Source organism: Pan paniscus, chromosome 1, assembly GCF_029289425.2.
Source record: "Pan paniscus chromosome 1, NHGRI_mPanPan1-v2.0_pri, whole genome shotgun sequence".
Taxonomy (NCBI): Eukaryota; Metazoa; Chordata; class Mammalia; order Primates; family Hominidae; genus Pan; species Pan paniscus.
In genome coordinates, this window is record NC_073249.2 from 186,627,475 (window position 1) to 186,644,367 (window position 16,893).

At 38.3% G+C, this 16,893-nt stretch overlaps 1 protein-coding gene across 2 annotated transcripts in view; it reads right to left on the reverse strand.

The window, feature by feature from the left end:
- Nucleotides 1-16,893, reverse strand: part of RLF (RLF zinc finger) — a 79,237-nt gene that overhangs the window by 43,269 nt on the left and 19,075 nt on the right. Inside the window, exons 2-4 of one of the 2 annotated variants that reach the window (XM_003815422.5) lie at nt 8,455-8,609; nt 6,817-6,898; nt 1,890-2,022 (exon numbers count right to left, since the gene is read on the reverse strand). In XM_003815422.5, the coding sequence (XP_003815470.3) occupies nt 1,890-2,022; nt 6,817-6,898; nt 8,455-8,609 (370 nt within the window). The remainder of the gene's footprint in view (nt 1-1,889; nt 2,023-6,816; nt 6,899-8,454; nt 8,610-16,893) is intronic. The other variant, XM_034962209.3, reaches the window with a different exon arrangement.

Here is a 16,893-nt window from a genome sequence, read left to right on the forward strand (position 1 = left end):
AAGAATGTTAGGTAAGCAATGCTTCTCCCCATTTCTTGATGTTTTTCTATGTTAAAAATGATTAATTACTGTTAACTCCAGAGATGGGGTGACATAGTTGATTAGTATATCAGGGGAAAATACACTAAGGATGTTTAACTCAACCCCACCCTTTTTTCCTCTTGGGCTTGGGCCTGCCTGCACAAAACATGCAATCTCCTCTGCCCCAGTCAAGATTTATCTGGATAGGATCTGCCCAATTCTGGGATGTTTCTGAAATTACCTGGTTCTAACAGCTTTTGTCAATAACAAAGGTGATACTTTAGCCTCCATCTACCTACATTTACAAGGGGATGCCGTTTTTTGAGGACCTCAATGGAAAACTATAAACACCAATCTTTTTCTATTTAACAGCTCTTTTCCTTATTCTTTTTTTTTCTTGTCAGTGCAACTGGTAAGCACTAGAATGATCAGAGGAAACGGATCAAGAGAAAATCTAAGTGCCTTTATGCCCATCTTCTCACTATACAGAGAGGTCCAAACACCATGTATATGGTAGGTGCTCAAGCTTGGTGAATGGATAAACTAACTGGGATATTTTAAAGGATCGACAATCAAATGGCTAGTTCTAAGACCTAAAGATATCTCAAAATGTGTAATAATTGTTCTAAAGTCTGTTTTTATAGCAAAAAATGTACTTAACAGAGTGTAATCCTTTGAACTTTCCACTAACTTGACGTAAATGAAGTTACAGTTGTTGGCTCTATCAAAGAAGATACTTTTGTGTATCTAAAATGCAAATGTCAATTCAAATCCATAATTTTTCTGGTCTTCGATTGACAATTTTGCAAATAAGATATTTCATTCTGGCCAGATATGGTGGTTCATGCCTGTAATCCCAGCACTTTGGGAGGCTAAGGCAGGAGGATCTCTTGAGTCTAGGAGTTCAAGACCAGCCTAGGCAACATAGTGAGACCCCCCATATCTACAAAAAATAGAAAAATTAACTGTACACAGTGGCGCATGCCTGTAGTCCCAGTTACTTGTGAGGCAGAGGCAGGCAGATCACTTGAGCCGGAAAGGTAGAGGCTGCAGTGAGCCATAATTGTGCCACTCCAGCCTGGGTAGCAGAGTAAAACCTTGTCTCAAATTAAAACAAAACAAAACAAAAACAACAAAAACTTCATTCTTTGCATCTCTCTATAAAACAATGAATTCCAATTATTTCACATATATAAAATAAAAAAGAAATTTTTTTCATGGCCCTCAGTTGTTGCAGCCAATAAAAAAGGTATAAGCAGACCGGGCGCAGTGGCTCGTGCCTATAATCCCAGCACTTTAGGAGGCCAAGGCAGGTGGATCACAATGTCAGGAGTCTGAAACCAACCTGACCAACATGGTAACGCCTCGTCTCTACTAAAAAATACAAAACTTAGCCAGGCGTGGTGACGCGCGCCTGTAATCCCAGCTACTCAGGAGGCTGAGGCAGAATCGCTTCAACCCTAGAGGCAGAGGTTGCAGTGAGCCGAGATCCTGCCACTGCACTCCAGCCTGGGTGACAGAGCGAGACAACGTCTCGGGAAAAAAAAAAGAAAAGAAAAGAAAAGTATAAGCAAAGCTCTACCACACACCAAAGATTACAGCAGATTATTCATTTCTGTCTCAGGAACTTTGTATGAACATTGCTACTCAATGCAAAATTTAAAAATGAGTGTAAAGGGACTTAAAACTAACAGTGCAAGAATCCTTACTTAAGCAAAACATTAAATGCTAATAGTTAATTTTTACTACTCAAAGTAAAAACAGAAAGACTAGATATATACACAAGTTAAATTCCCAAAATTTTAACCCATAATCAATTCCAACTTTCTCAGAACTAAATCCTCATCCAATATAGTCTTAAGACTTACCTTCCTCCGTTTCTACTGGCTGTTGAGACAGAATTTTAAGAAGAACTGGGTTTTTCCACACCCCTTCCTTGGTAACATGAACCAATATTTGTAGGTTATTATTCCCAAATTCCAATAATGCATCATGTGACTCCTAGAACAAGAACAGCACACCCAGAAAATAAGTTAACAATATAAAAATTAGTTTTGCCTTTTCAATATATCTGATACACCTAGGAATTGAAAGAACCTATACTTTGGATTTCCTAAAAATAAGTAACCAAAAAAGACTATACTCAAAGCCTTGTGAAATTCTGTTGCTGTCTTTTTTTTTTTTTTAAAGACAGAATCTTACTCTGTCACCCAGACTGGAGTGCAGTGGCGCGATCTCAGCTCACTGCAACCTCCACCCCCTGGGTTCAAGCAATTATCCTGCCTCAGCCTCCTGAGTAGCTGGAATTACAGGCGTCTGTCACCGCGCCCAGCTAATTTTTGTATTTTCAGTAGAGACAGGGTTTCACCATCTTGGCCAGGCTGGTCTTGAACTCCTGACCTCGTGATCCACCCGCCTCGGCCTCCCAAAGTGCTGGGATTATAGGTGTTGAGCCATCGCGTCCAGCCTCTGTTGCTGTTTTTAGAAAAAAACTAGGATGGGGCCAGGCACAGTGGCTCATGCCTGTGATCTCAGCACTTTGGGAGGCTGAGACGGGTGGACCATCTGAGGTCAGGAGTTCAAGACCAGCGTGGCCAAAATGACAAAACTCTGTCTCTACCAAAAATACAAAAAATTAGCCGGGCGTGGTGGCGCCCACCTATAGTTCCAGCTACTCGGGAGGCTGAGGCAGGAGAATCACTTGAGCCTGGGAGGCGGAGGTTGCAGTGAGCCATGATTGTGCCGCTGTGCTCCAGCCTGGGTGACAGAACAAGACTCCGTCTCATAAATAAATAAATAAATAAATAAATAAATAAATAAATAAATAGGATGTTTTCACTAAGTAAAAGAGTGCCTTTAAAATGTTTTCCTGAATTCCTCCCTGGTAAAATTATCACAATTCAAGTTAGGTCCTTGCATTACTGTTGGATATTTGGAGTGCCCTACTATTAGGATCACTCATGTTACTAGCAGACTCTGAAGACTTGAATGATAGCCCTGGTGGAGGCTGATTTATTTTTTTTGTTTTGTTGGTTTTTTTTTTTTTGGAGATGGAGTTTTGCTCTTGTTGGTTCAAGTGATTCTCCTGCCTCAATCTCCCAAGTAGCTGGGATTACAGGCGCCTGCCACCACGCCTGGCTAATTTTTGTATTTTTAGTGGAGACGGGGTTTTGCCACGTTGGTCCTGGCTGGTCTCGAACTCCTGACCTCAGGTGATTCACCTGCCTCGGCCTCCCAAAGTGTTGAGATTAAAGGCATGAGCCACTGTGCCCATTTATTTAATTATTTGAAAGCCATTGGTGCCGCTTTCTTTTAAAGAATTCTGCAGTATTCACACAGGCTGCCTGTTCCTCTAACAGGAATTACAGGAGTATTACTTAGTGACACAAATCATTATATAATTGTTTAAATTCGTCTAAAAAATTGCTATTTAAATGACAGGTGGCTCTATATAAAATGTCCTGAAAAGTCTAAGTTATTAACTCAGCAAACAAAATGTATTTACCAATAGTTTGTTCACTAAAGTTCTTATATTCAAGGGTGAGGGAAAAGGAGTCAGAAATGTAATTCAGTATAAATGATTACGTATATGTTTCACTGTCCTCTATTACTACTGAGTATTATTGATTATGGTGAGCTTGTTCCCATGTTCTAAAATTCTAATTTGTTTCCCTTATTTTAAACTCCTGAAATTCTCTAGGAACATAAGCTTCCATTTACGTCAACATTTCTTTGGAAAATATAAGCCAAAAATGTTCACAGGCATAAGAATATAGTTTAGTATTCACTCAAGTGAAAACTACAAGATATAAAGTCTCCCCCATCCCTTAACTTTCATGTTAAAATAGGCTTTTACTACACATATACACCCACCCACACACCCACCCAATATGTTGCATTATTTTCCACTGAGAAAGGACTTAAAATATGGAATTGATACAGAAAGTAATATTTCTAATTATTAGTTCACCAATAGCAATATTTAACAAATGCTGCAATTTTGCTTTAACAGCTTGACTTGTCCTCAGGCTTCTTTCTTCTTAACTTAGAATGACTCGCGTTTACTTTGGAGTGAGGAGAAAGAGTCCATGTGAAAAGTTAAAAATTTGAGGTGTCAGGTTTATCATATTTATAATGTCTAACTGACCTGTACCATTACACTTTAGCAGAAAATACTACCACCCACCATGATATGCAGCAACTGAAATAAAAACCACAGTTTGAGTTTCTTTTTAAAAGTTCTCTACTTTCTCATTTGTTAAAGTTCAAAATACAGTTTACTCAGAATAAGAATGGTGTGTAATCCTTTGTTACCAATAGACATCTAATATAGCAAAGTTATTTTTTAAAAATAATATTAAATCTACAAACTACAAAAACTATGGTAGCATTTCAAGAATAATTTTAAAACTTCAATTTGTTTCTTTTTAAGGTGGAAATATCCTAGCCCAGTTCTTGAAATGTACAATACAGAAATAATAGCACAAGATGCTCACTCTTTTTTTTTTTTTTTTTTTGCTAAGACCACTCTGCCGCCCTTTTCAAGATGTTCACTCTTGCACCATTTACAATAAATAGCAAGACATTGGTCAATTAAAGGCACAACCACAAAACAGAATTCTAGGTGATCATCAAAACAGGAGATCTACATATGCAATCTTAGATATATGTCCATGATTATTATGTAAAAAACCAAGTTGCAGAAAATAGGCTCTCATTTTTCATTAAAAAATCATTTGCAGAGTGTATATTTTTATGTCCATAGGAAAAAAGTTACTCAGCTGTAAATAGTAATTGAGAAATATTCTACCTGCAGCCTGCTCTGATAAAAACTATTCTCTTACCAAAAGTATCCTTAATACCATTTGCTGCCTTGTCCATTTATAATATAAAATAAGAAAACTTAAGGGCTTTTTATCTTTTGGATTTCAACAGGGATCATGTCTTAACATTTATTTGTACCCCTACTACATTTATTTACTGAACACATGTTAAAAAATATATCCTACACATCTGATAAACCTGAAAAAGCTTATGCAAGTGGAAAAAGAGGCAACTATTTTATTCAAGCAAGCTATCTAAGAAAAGAATAAAGAAATATGAGAGATTTCCCTCTAAAAAGGATAGAGGTTGAGTGTCCCTAATCCAAAAATCTGAAATCCAAAATGTTCCTCAAATCCAAAACTTTGTAAGCATCAACACGATACTCAAAAGAAATGCTCACTGGAGCATTTCGGATTTTCAGATTAGGGATGCTGAACTACTAAGTGTAATGCAAATATTCCAAAATCCAAAATACTCCTAAGCATTTGAGATATGGGATACTCAAACAGTATTAATATAGTAGTAATAGTCCTAATTAGGATTTGCCCTTCTAGAATGCCATATGCCAGAACAAAACGACTGGCAGGCTTCAGAACACAGAGTGACAAAAATCGAAGTGCTACGCATGAAAGATGATTTTAGCAGCTGTACGGATATGTGAGATATTAGGACTGCATTACAGGGCTTTAAATAGGCCAAGAACATGACAAAGAATCCTCTTCTCACTAAAGAGAACATTATATCATTTCATTTTGGGTTATGTATTCCAGAGGAAAGAAATGTTCAGATAATGAAGTGTGTCTGTTAATATGCATGTCTTTATTTGTGCCTCCATGAAACAGGTCTAAGTTGTGTCCTCAAGGAAGTAGTTAGCAAAGTAAGCTCAGGGTTTGAAATCTGTGTGTAACTTTGTCCAAGCTAATTAACCTCTCTTCACCTGTCTCCCCATTTGTAAATGGAGATTCAAATAATTCTCACACTATAAGGTTTGTAATTTGATTAGAAGATATAAAACAAGTAAAATGTAGTGTAAAGCAGTGATTGGTACATAATTAGTGATCAATAAATGAATGACTGCATGCATTTATTTTTAGAGATGAGTCCTATTATTTTAGGGATGAGCCCTGTCACCCAGGCTGGAGTGCAGTGGTGTGATCATATCTCACTGCAGCCTCGGACTTTTGGGCTTAAGAGATTCTCTTGCCTCAGCCTCCTGAGTAGCTGGGACTATAGGTATGTACCACCATGCCCGGTCTATTATTTATTATGTCTTTTTTTTTTTTTTTCGAGACAGAGTCTCACTCTGTTGCTCAGGCTGGAGTGCAGTGGTGCGATCTTGGCTCACTGCAACCTCTGCCTCCTGGGTTCAAGCGATTCTCCTGCCTCAGCCTCCCAAGTAACTGGGATTACAGGTGTCCACCACCATGCCCGGCTAATATTTGTATTTTTAGTAGAGACAGGGTTTCGGCATGTTGGCCAAGCTGGTCTCGAACTCCTGACCTCAGGTGATCCACTTGCCTTGGCCTCACAAAGTGTTGGGATTACAGCCGTGAGCTACTACACCCAGCCAGGTACAATTCTTAAAGTGTTAGGAAGAAAAAGGTGAACCTTAGATGTAATGAAATAGTGTTTTGTATATTGAAGGTTACCAATAAGTATGCTATGAAGGATCCAAATACTGTTACTTTATAATCGTGTATGATTTTGATAGCTTTATGCTGTCTAAACTTTATGTTTGAATAATAAAACTTTTTTGTTGATTTCTAACTATGTAGAGGCAAACAAAACCAAATTTAAAAAACCCATTTTTAATACATCCCCTTCATGTGAAGGGCATTTTTATCATTTCATGACCTAATATCAATATATAATAAACTTGTTTTTGTTCTAAGTTTCCAATTTTAGTTTGCTGGGAGTAATTAATTAGGTGTCTTGGATACAGAAAACTTTTCTGAGTTAAAATCAACTCACCTGTAGAGACTGAAGGAATGGTAGCCAGACTTCACATGGCAGTTCACTTTCAGACACTGAAAGCAGTAATTCAAAACAACTCCTACAATAAAAATGAGTAAGTATATAAAGGTGGTTATAGTAATAATTAAGTAGAGTATGACAGCAATACTGAAAATCTATTTTACATTTGTTTAGGCTATTTTAAATGTTTTTACTCTTCAAAATTTGCTTCAGAGTTGTTATATTGACTGTTCAATTTAAAAAGGAGGAAAAAAAGAAAGACAAGGCTTTATATTTACATTGTTGCTTTAGTACATTTGGTAAGAATATAATAAGCTCTTTAGAAATCACATTCCAAGCAGTTTTATTTTGTTTATTTGGGTGTGAAGAGGCACCCATATAGGACAATTCTAATTCCAGTAGACAAAAATGGGAGCTCATACTACTGTCAATTCAGCTGATAAAATGATAAATGATAAATATATGTAACTGTTATCTATAGGTTTCTGTCACTTGCAGAGGAAGCAGGAAGACTGGCAAAGTCGTTTCTTTACCTGTAAAAAAAACCAAGCAAAAGAGTTTCCTTTTTCTGACTATTATCCAGAAGACACAGAAAAGAAATAACAGGAAGATTTTTTTGAAAAAAGAAATGCACTACAACTTGAATAATGAGCAACTCAAAATACCAATGAATCAACATCTCTCTAAAACCCTACAGAATAATCCTTTACCCCTTAGGGATTACAATAGATAAAACAGAAACTAGGACTTGGTAGAAGGAAAAATATGATCATAAAACCAGGAATGCTGGTCTTCCATAAAGGGCCACTGGAAAATAGGAAGGAAAACAGGTGAGGCTAGAAAAAAAATAAAATAAACCATCTAGACTAGAAGTCATCTCACTAACCAATCTGTAAGTTGAACAAGGTGATGCCCAGCTAAAACTGATTGGCTGTTGTATCTTTTCAATTTGCAGATGAAAATTACAATAAAGGTGTAATTTTGTCTGCTACTATGCAGCTAAATATTAAAACAACAGCTAAATCACGTTCTTTTTTTTTTTGTTGAGACAGTCTCACTCCACCACCCAGGCTGGAGTGCAGTGGCGCCATCTTGGCTCACTGCAACCTCCGCCTCCCAGGTTCAAGCGATTCTCGTGCCTCAGCCTCTTCCCAAAGTGCTGGGATTACAGGCGTGCGCCACCATGCCCGCGCTAAATCATGATCTCTTTCTTAGGATGGTAATCTTATACTGTACCCTGATATTTTTTGCTAATAAAATTATTCTTAGTTCAAATATAATCAAATTGCAGAATTTCATGTTGTTTTTGCCAAGATGTTCTTCAAGGACTACCAGTTTCCAGGTATTCTGTCATTTAAATCAATCTATACCTAAAGGATAGAAATATATCATTCTCAGATTCCAAGCCTGAATAGGAAAAGAGACCCTAGAGGCAAGTTAAAGATGATGTTGCTTGGCTGGAGCTTCACTTGGACTATATCTCCTGGGAACGTGAGTAGGAAGGAAATTTCATTCAATGGTATGACTCTAATGGTGGTCTGAAGAATAAATGTGATGCCACTGTAAAGAGAAACCAGGCAAACAATACGACCAATGGTACTCAATTTTAAGAGTGATTTAAGTTCTCAAACTTACAGTACTAATCTGCCAAGCACTAAGAGGACATCTTCACATTCAGTAGTTAAGTATGGACGTGCACTGGCAAAGCTTTGGATGGCAAGTCGATATACCTCCAGAAGATACACAATATGTTCTGATGCATTCTTGTTGCTTGCATATTGCAATAAGGTCTACAAAATAAAATTAAAAATTATTTACAAATAAAAATAATGAAACAGATTGTCTTTGTCCTCAAACACACCACATAGCTCTCCCATTTTTTTTCTAACAGATGCATATACCTTTTATTTGCCTTTTAAGGCTCTGGTTTGTTTAGAAGATTCTATTTTCATCACTTAATGAATGATTTCTGCTGAGTTAAAGAAATGGCAGAACTACTCTTTTGATGTCAGAATAATTCTAAGAGTAGAGCCATAAAATGTCTAGTTGTTCTCACTATAGGTCTGGAGTTGCCATCTCTATAATTCAATAATGAGTTTTCAACCATGTGCCAAGCACTGGGTACATAAGAATAAGACTATGATCCCTGCCTTCTACAACAAGAGATGAATTATTCCTGAGTATGACTCTCAGTTCTACAGCACCATAAAATCCTTTTTTTTTTTTTTCTGGACACATGGAATTGATTAGGCTTCCAAGGGTTAATTTATGCTAACTAATTTGTAGAAGGTTAATGTTATATTGATATTTTTATTTTTCACTAGCCCTGTATCCTCAACAAAATATATATTTATTTTTTATAAAGTTTATGAAGAAAATTACCATACAGGCCAAATGCCAGTTTATTTGGTTACAATGGGGGGAATAGTCCTCTTACCACACAGGGTACCCTATTCCTCATACTGTGGCATCTGAGAAGTTATCTGGTGAGTATTGAATCTAAACCAAAAGAAAATGAAACCACAATAAAGCCTGATAAATTATGTGTGTCCTATCACTAAAAATTTGTCCAAATGATGGTGGAAAGCTGGCTTATGTTCTCCCTGGACAGTGTTGAAAAATCACTGCCAAATTCATGTTTGGGGACTCTCCTTCTGAGTTCCATGGAGTTGTTTTCTCTCTTGTTCATATATATCTTCCTTCTGACAACTGATTAGGTTTTGCCTATTCTTAATTGGTATATCTAGTTAAGACGTGAAGTATGTAGTACAGTCTAACATAAGCAGGATACAGCCTTCTCCCTGGAATACACATTCTGTCTGACTGGGCTAGGGAGTTCCTAATAGGCTTTTGGTTGGGGATACTTCTACAGGCAAGTCTTATTTTCAGAGGATAGCTTTAACATGAGTGAAATACATCTTATCTGAATTCATTACCCTAGAATAATGTCTTCAAACATTCCTAACTTCCTGTCTTTGATTTTTCTGCCTAAACAACTACAAATAACTACAATAGTAACGCAGGATTCTGCTGGATTTTCTGCAGCTTTAGTTTCCACACAAATGGTCCCCGTATGAGTTCTGGTAACTGACTGTTAGCATCATCTTGATTACTTTAACATTTAAAAAAAAAGAGAGAGAGAAACAACTTACAAGGAAATATACCATAGACCATTATACCATATACAGTAGAAGTTCCCTTAACTAATATATTGCATTATCTGATCTTTGCATACCTGAATCATTACAGTTAGTTGAGCTATTTTTAGTATACCGACCTACTCAATTAAGTATCTTGCTACTTGGTCACAGTCACTTTAGATAAATGCCCTTCTGTAATTTCAGAAGAGCATCATGTCACCACTTAATCAAATCCCTAATTTTAATAAAATAAAAAAACTGAGTAACATTATAAAACTGACCCCTAAGCAATCCTGCTTCCCAGCTGAATTAGTAGAGAAAGAATGCAGAATGGGTGTCTGTTATATAACTAAGATTTCACCTAATTTATTAAAATCAGCCAGGTGCTGTGGCTCACGCCTGTAATCCCAGCACTTTGGGAGGCCGAGGCGGACGGATCACAAAGTCAAGAGATCGAGACCATCCTGGCCAACATGGGTGAAACCCCGTCTCTAAAAATACAAATATTAGATGGGCGTGGTGGCGCGCGCTTGTAGTCCCAGCTGCTCAGGAGGCTGAGGCAGGAAAATCACTTGAACCTGGGAGGCGGAGGTTGCAGTGAGCCAAGATTACGCCACTGCACTCCAGCCTGGCGACACAGCGAGACTGTCTCAAAAAAAAAACACAAAAAACAAAAAACAAAGAAATTTATTAAAATCTATGTTACAAAAAAACTCTGGTTTAGGTCAGTAAGTTACTTACTGTCTGCATTGGCTAATCTAAGAATTAAGGAGTTTCAAAAATTTATATTTAGTGCCAGATTTATGTTCCTTAAAGTCAGACATTATGTCTCATCAATCCTTATAGGCCTACCACTCCTCTACCCACTTCCACCCCCACAGGACATTCTCAAGTCTCACTAAATGTCTGCTGAATACATTCACCATTTTATTCATTTGACAAATATTTTTCAATAGATTATCACACATAAAGTGCTAGATGCGGTGGGGGCGGGCAGACATGTGGCCTCTCCTCACAGAGCTTTCAGAATGAGTCAATACAACATGATGGCTGAAACCACACATGCAAATTAACCAACTGCTAACTAAAGTATGCAAAGAGAAGGACAGAGTGCATACAGATGGGGTTAGTCTTTCCACAATCCACCTGTCCACTTAGAACGCTCTTGCCACCAATCTAACAGCTTCTGACAGACATTCCACCAGGACTTCTGTAAGTTACACAATTTCAAAGATTCAATACTCTTGAGGAACTTCCAGTTTGCTCTATACTAATTTATACTTTTTATATTCCTAAATCTTTACCCCATCATGTGTTGGTTCAAATTAAGTAGTGAGATCTCTTATACCCACTATAAGCATACTCTGGGTATGTGAAGAATGGCTGGAATAATCAATCTTCTTCATTATCACCTTTTTTTTTAAATTGAGATAGAGTCTCATTCTATCACTGCTGGTGATCCTCCCACTTCAGCCTCCCAAGTAGCTGGGACTACAGGCATGAACCACTGTGGCTAGCCAGGCATTTTCTTTCTTTCTTTTTGTTTTTTTATCAAGTCTCACTCTGTCACCCAGGTTGGGGTGCGGTGGTGAAATCTTGGCTCACTGCAACCTTCACCTCCCAGATTCAAGTGGATCCTTCCACCTCAGGCTCCTGAGTAGCTGGGATTACAACTGTGCGCCACCAGGCTCGGTTAATTTTCCTGTTTTTAGTAGAGATGGGGTTTCACCATTTTGGCCAGGCTGGTCTCGAACTCTTGACCTCAAGTGATCCGCCTGCCTTGGCCTCCCAAAGTGCTGGGATTACAGGCAAAAGCCACCTCGCATCCAGCCTTTGTGGGTTTTTTTTTTTTTTGCTTTTTTTTTTTTTTTTGAGACAGTCTCACTCTGTCAGCCCAGGCTGGAGTGCAGTGGCACGATCTTGGCTCACTGCAAGCTCCAGCTCCCAGGTTCACGCCATTCTCCTGCCTCAGTCTCCCAAGTAGCTGGGACTACAGGCACCCGCCACCATGCCCGGCTAATTTTTTTTTTTTTTTTTTTTTGTATTTTTAGTAGAGACAGGGTTTCACCATGTTAGCCAGGATGGTCTCGAGCTCCTGACCTCATGACCTGCCCGCCTCGGCCTCCCAAAGTGCTGGGAGCCACTGCACCCGGCTTTTTTTTTTTTTTAAATGCAAGATTAGGTTGAAAGGATTACAGCCATCCAAATAACAGGATGGCTGTAATCCTTTCAACCTAATCTTGCATTTAAAAAACTGGACTAGGCAAGGTGGCTCACGCCTGTAATCCCAGCACTTTGGGAGGCCGAGGCAGGTGTATCACTTGAGGTCAGGAGTTCAGACCAGCCTGGCCAACATGGTGAAACCCTGTCTCTACTAAAAATACAGAAAGTAGCCGGGCGTGGTGGCACATGCCTCTAGTCCCAGCTACTTGGGAGGCTGAGGCTGGAGAATTGCTTGAACCCGGCTAGAGTTCAGTGGTACAATCACAGCTCACTGTAACCTCAAGCTCCTAGGCTCAAGTGATCCTCTCTCCCACCCACCTCAGCCTCCTGAGTAGCTAGGACTGGAGAAGTGCATCACCATGCCCAGCCAATTAAAAAACACTTTTTTTTTGTAGGGACAGGGTCTCTTTGCTGCCCAGTCTGGTCTCAAATTCCTGGGCCTCAAGTGGTCCTCCCACCTTGGCCTCTCAAAGTGCTGGGATTACAGGTGTGAGCCACTGTACCCAGCCACGGTCTCTTATTTTTCTTTAGGAACTGAAATCACAACTGAAGAGAAAAGGGGCAATAAATGATAAAGATGACCTCCTAAAGTTCATTCTACAGTGACCAAATTAATGACCTCTCTCTTTTGTTTCAGTAAACTCATTCCACAAATACCTACTATTTTGTACTGTGCTGGGAAGTAAGGATGGAGACTCTATTCCTGCCCTTGAAAGGCTATGATATATACTAAGGGGTCAGATATATAAGTAAAAAATTAGCTCACTTACGCACCATATTTGACTATTCGGTGCTCTCATTCACATCCCAAGCAGATTACCCTCAAATTACTCTCTCAAGTCCTTGCTATATACCTCAACTGCCTATTACATATTTCCATCTGGATGTCCTATTCAAATCTCAAACTCAGCATGTCCAAAACCAAACATCTTCCCCAGCAAATATGCTCTTCCTCCTATGTTCCATCTGCCTCCTTTCAGGAGCCAGAGCTAAAAAACTATCTTTGAAACCACCACACCAAAGTTTGTTGATTCTATCTCAGAAATATCTTTGTCTCCTGTCCCTATGCTTTATCTCTGTAGCCATTCACCTAAACCAGGCCCCCAATATCCCTCATCTAGACTGCTACATTGGTTCACTTCTCTAGGCTAAATAACCTCTAGTTCTGTATATGTGTTATAATCACGTATGTCTGTACACTGAAAAAATTAATGTCCAAGGGGAAAATGACTAGAAGAAATTAACTAAAATGCTTACATGGTTAGCACTGAGGTAGCAGGAATATGAGCAATTTTTGTCATCTTTATACTTTTCTAAACTTCTCAAATTTTCTTTAATAAGCATGACTACATTTTCAAAGCAAAAAAAATCTCCCCTCACCCTTAATTCTCTCTACATTTCTCACTACATGGTTTCAAGGAGCTTGGCAGCATTCTGACTATTCTTTGAAACTATCAAGAAAGGAGAATTTCTTTCAGGATGGTCACATTTAATGTTTAAAGAATACATTCCAATTTAAATTTCACATAGTTCAGGATTAACTTTCCTAATGAAATAATTATATTTACTGAGCACACAGTATGGGTTAGGCACTTCCTAAGAGCTTTACGGCCACTAAACTTATTTAATATGCACAACTCCATGAGCTAGGAGTTATTATCAGCCCATTTCAAAAATAAGGAGCCACTGTCAAGTTGTCTTTTGGGAATTTTTTTTTTTTAAATGAGGAAACATGAGAGATTGAATTATTTGGGCAAAGTCATCCAATAGGTTTTAGATTCAGGATTTGAACTAGAGCCATCTGGCTCCTCAGCCCACACTTAATCACCACGCTTTCTTTATGCCTTTTCACAATTCAACTATTTTAAGTGTGCTTTTAAATTCTGCCCCCTCACCCCCAGCATCAGCTTTAATATTTTGTAGCAAGTTGTGTCATGGTCATCATTTGGCCTTCTTCCTGAGTTTACAACATCTAACTTCCATTCTAAAGTGAATGCTTCTGGGGAATGTTTTCAAGCAATGGCACTGACAGATATCCTGTACTTCAGAATGCTGGTGGGTCACAAAAAACTGACAAAAGATAGCTAGTGTTTCTTTTTAAAGCTGTATGTTCTATGGCAATAGGAAGTTACGTGTTTTCTAATAGAGAGGGGTTTGGATTATTTCAAATTTTGCACATAAAGCAAGAAACTTTGATTTAAATTTCTCAGCATGTGAAATTCCCAGAATTATACATTTCAGTAAAATGTGACTGCACTACAAGAGGTAGACTTCCAGGAGAGGGCAGCACTTGAGATGGATCTCTGAAGTACGAGCAAAAGTGAGGGGAACAGGAGGACTCCAAAGAAAGAACTTGAAAAAAGTCAGAAAAGATGAATAGACAACTAGATGGCTAGAACAGATCAGAGTAAATGCTGAAGAGACTTAAATGTCAGTATGAGGAAGCACCTCTTGATGGAGGTTTCCCATCAAGAGACTAAGCTGAGAGTGAGATGAAATGAATGGGGAGAGAACAGCTGGCTGCTTACAACCAGAAAGTTAAGTGGCTAGAGTAAATTAAACCCCCTAAGTCTTTAACATATGCTGCCACTATGCCCCCTGCCTCATTTTCTATATTGGTTATAGGTGGTTTTCTTAAAGCCAGTGATATGACTAACTTATTACTCTAACTATCTATCTATCTATCTATCTACCTACCTACCTATCTATCTATCTATACTTTTTTCATCCATCCTGATTAAATTTCACTGGATTCAGTCCATCAATCTCAGCCTACTAAGATTATTTTTAGATACCGATTCTGCCACAGGATTTAACTATGCTTTCTAGTTTTATTTCATTTTCAATTTTCAAAAATGCCTTTTACTGTCTTGTCATAAAAGTAACATAACATTGTTACATACATATGCAAAAATAAAAATTTAATAACCCACAATACCACCACCCAGAAACAGACCACTATTAACAGGCAATACATTAAGCTTGAGGGGTTTTCCTTTACTTTTCTTTTCTTTTTTTTTAGAGATGGAGTCTCCCTCTGTCACCAGGCTGGAGTGCAGTGGCGCAATCTGCGCTCACTGCAACCTCCCCCTCCCAGGTTCAAGAGACTCTCCTGCCTCAGCCTCCTAAGTAGCTGGGATTACAGGCGCCCGCCACCATGCCTGGCTAATTTTTTGTATTTTTAGTAGAGACGGGGTTTCACCATGTTGGCCAGGATGGTCTCGATCTCTTGACCTCGTGATCTGCTCACCTCGGGCTCCCAAAGTGCTGGAATTACAGGCATAAGCCACCATGCCGGCCGCTTGAGGGTTTTTTTAAATGCCTAAACCGAACATTTTAATAGAATCATGCTATAACGTCTTTCCATTTATTGTAAAGTTTTCTTCAATGTCAGTGTTTTTATGGCTGCACAACTTTGTGTGGATACAATTTATTACCCAATTATTTATTTATGGACATAATGTCTTCTAACTTTGCAGTATTATATATAAAATATTAAGATGAACACCCCTCTAACACTAAAATGAGCACCCCTTATCTAACTTTTCCCATGTATCCATGACAATTTTCTTATAATAATGTCCTATAAATGGAATTGCTGGGTGCATAATTTTTAAGGCTTTACACAGTGTCAAATTCTGCTCCGGAAAATTTGTTCCAATGTACATTCCTATTATTGGTGTTACAGGGTGACAGACTGAGGAGCTGTAACAATTATTAGATATTATAATTTTAATATAACTTGTGAGGATCAGCTTAATAGAAGAAATACTTTGTTTATTCAATTTATATTCTTTTCATCACTGTTACAGTTCAAGAAAATTTTTCATATATTCCTTTAATAATCTAAACACCTAATTACTACAGAGTTATCCATAAAAGACACACAGACCAATGGTATCTAACAGAAAGCCAAGAAATAAATCTTTGTATATGTGGTCAAATGAAAATGATTTTCACCTAGGGTGCCAAGACCATTCAAAGGGAAAAAGACAGCATTTTCTTTTCTTTTCTTTTCTTTTTGAGATGGAGTCTCGCTCTGCTGCCCAGGCTGGAGTGCGGTGGTGCCATCTTGGCTCAATGCAACCTCCACCTCCCAGGTTCAAGCGATTCTCCTGTCTCGTTCTCCCAAGTACCTGGGACTACAGGCATCAGCCACCACACCTGGCTAATTTTTGTATTTTTAGTAGAGATGGGGTTTCGCCATATTGGCCAGGCTGGTCTCAAACTCCTGACCTCAAGTAATCCATCCACCTTGGCCTCCCAAAGTGCTGGGATTACAGGCATGAGCCACTGCAGCTGGCCAAAGACAGCCTTTTCATTCAACAATGTTAGGAAAACCAAATATTCACATACAATAGACTGAAGCTGGACCTTACCTTACACCATATACATAAACCAACTTGAAATGGATCAAAGATCTAAACATATGAACCAAAATGATAAAACTTCAGGAGAAAACATAGATAAATAGCTTCATTACATTGGATTTGGCAACTATTTTTTGACTATGATACCAAAAGCACAAGCAACACAAAAATATATAAACTGGACTTCATCAAAATTAAAAACTTCTGTGCATCAAAGGACACTATCAAGAGAGTAAAAAGGAAACCCATAAAATGGGAGAAAATACAGCAAATCTTGTATCTGTTGATGGATTAATATCTAAACACATAAAGACCTCCTAAAACTCAACAACACAAAACAA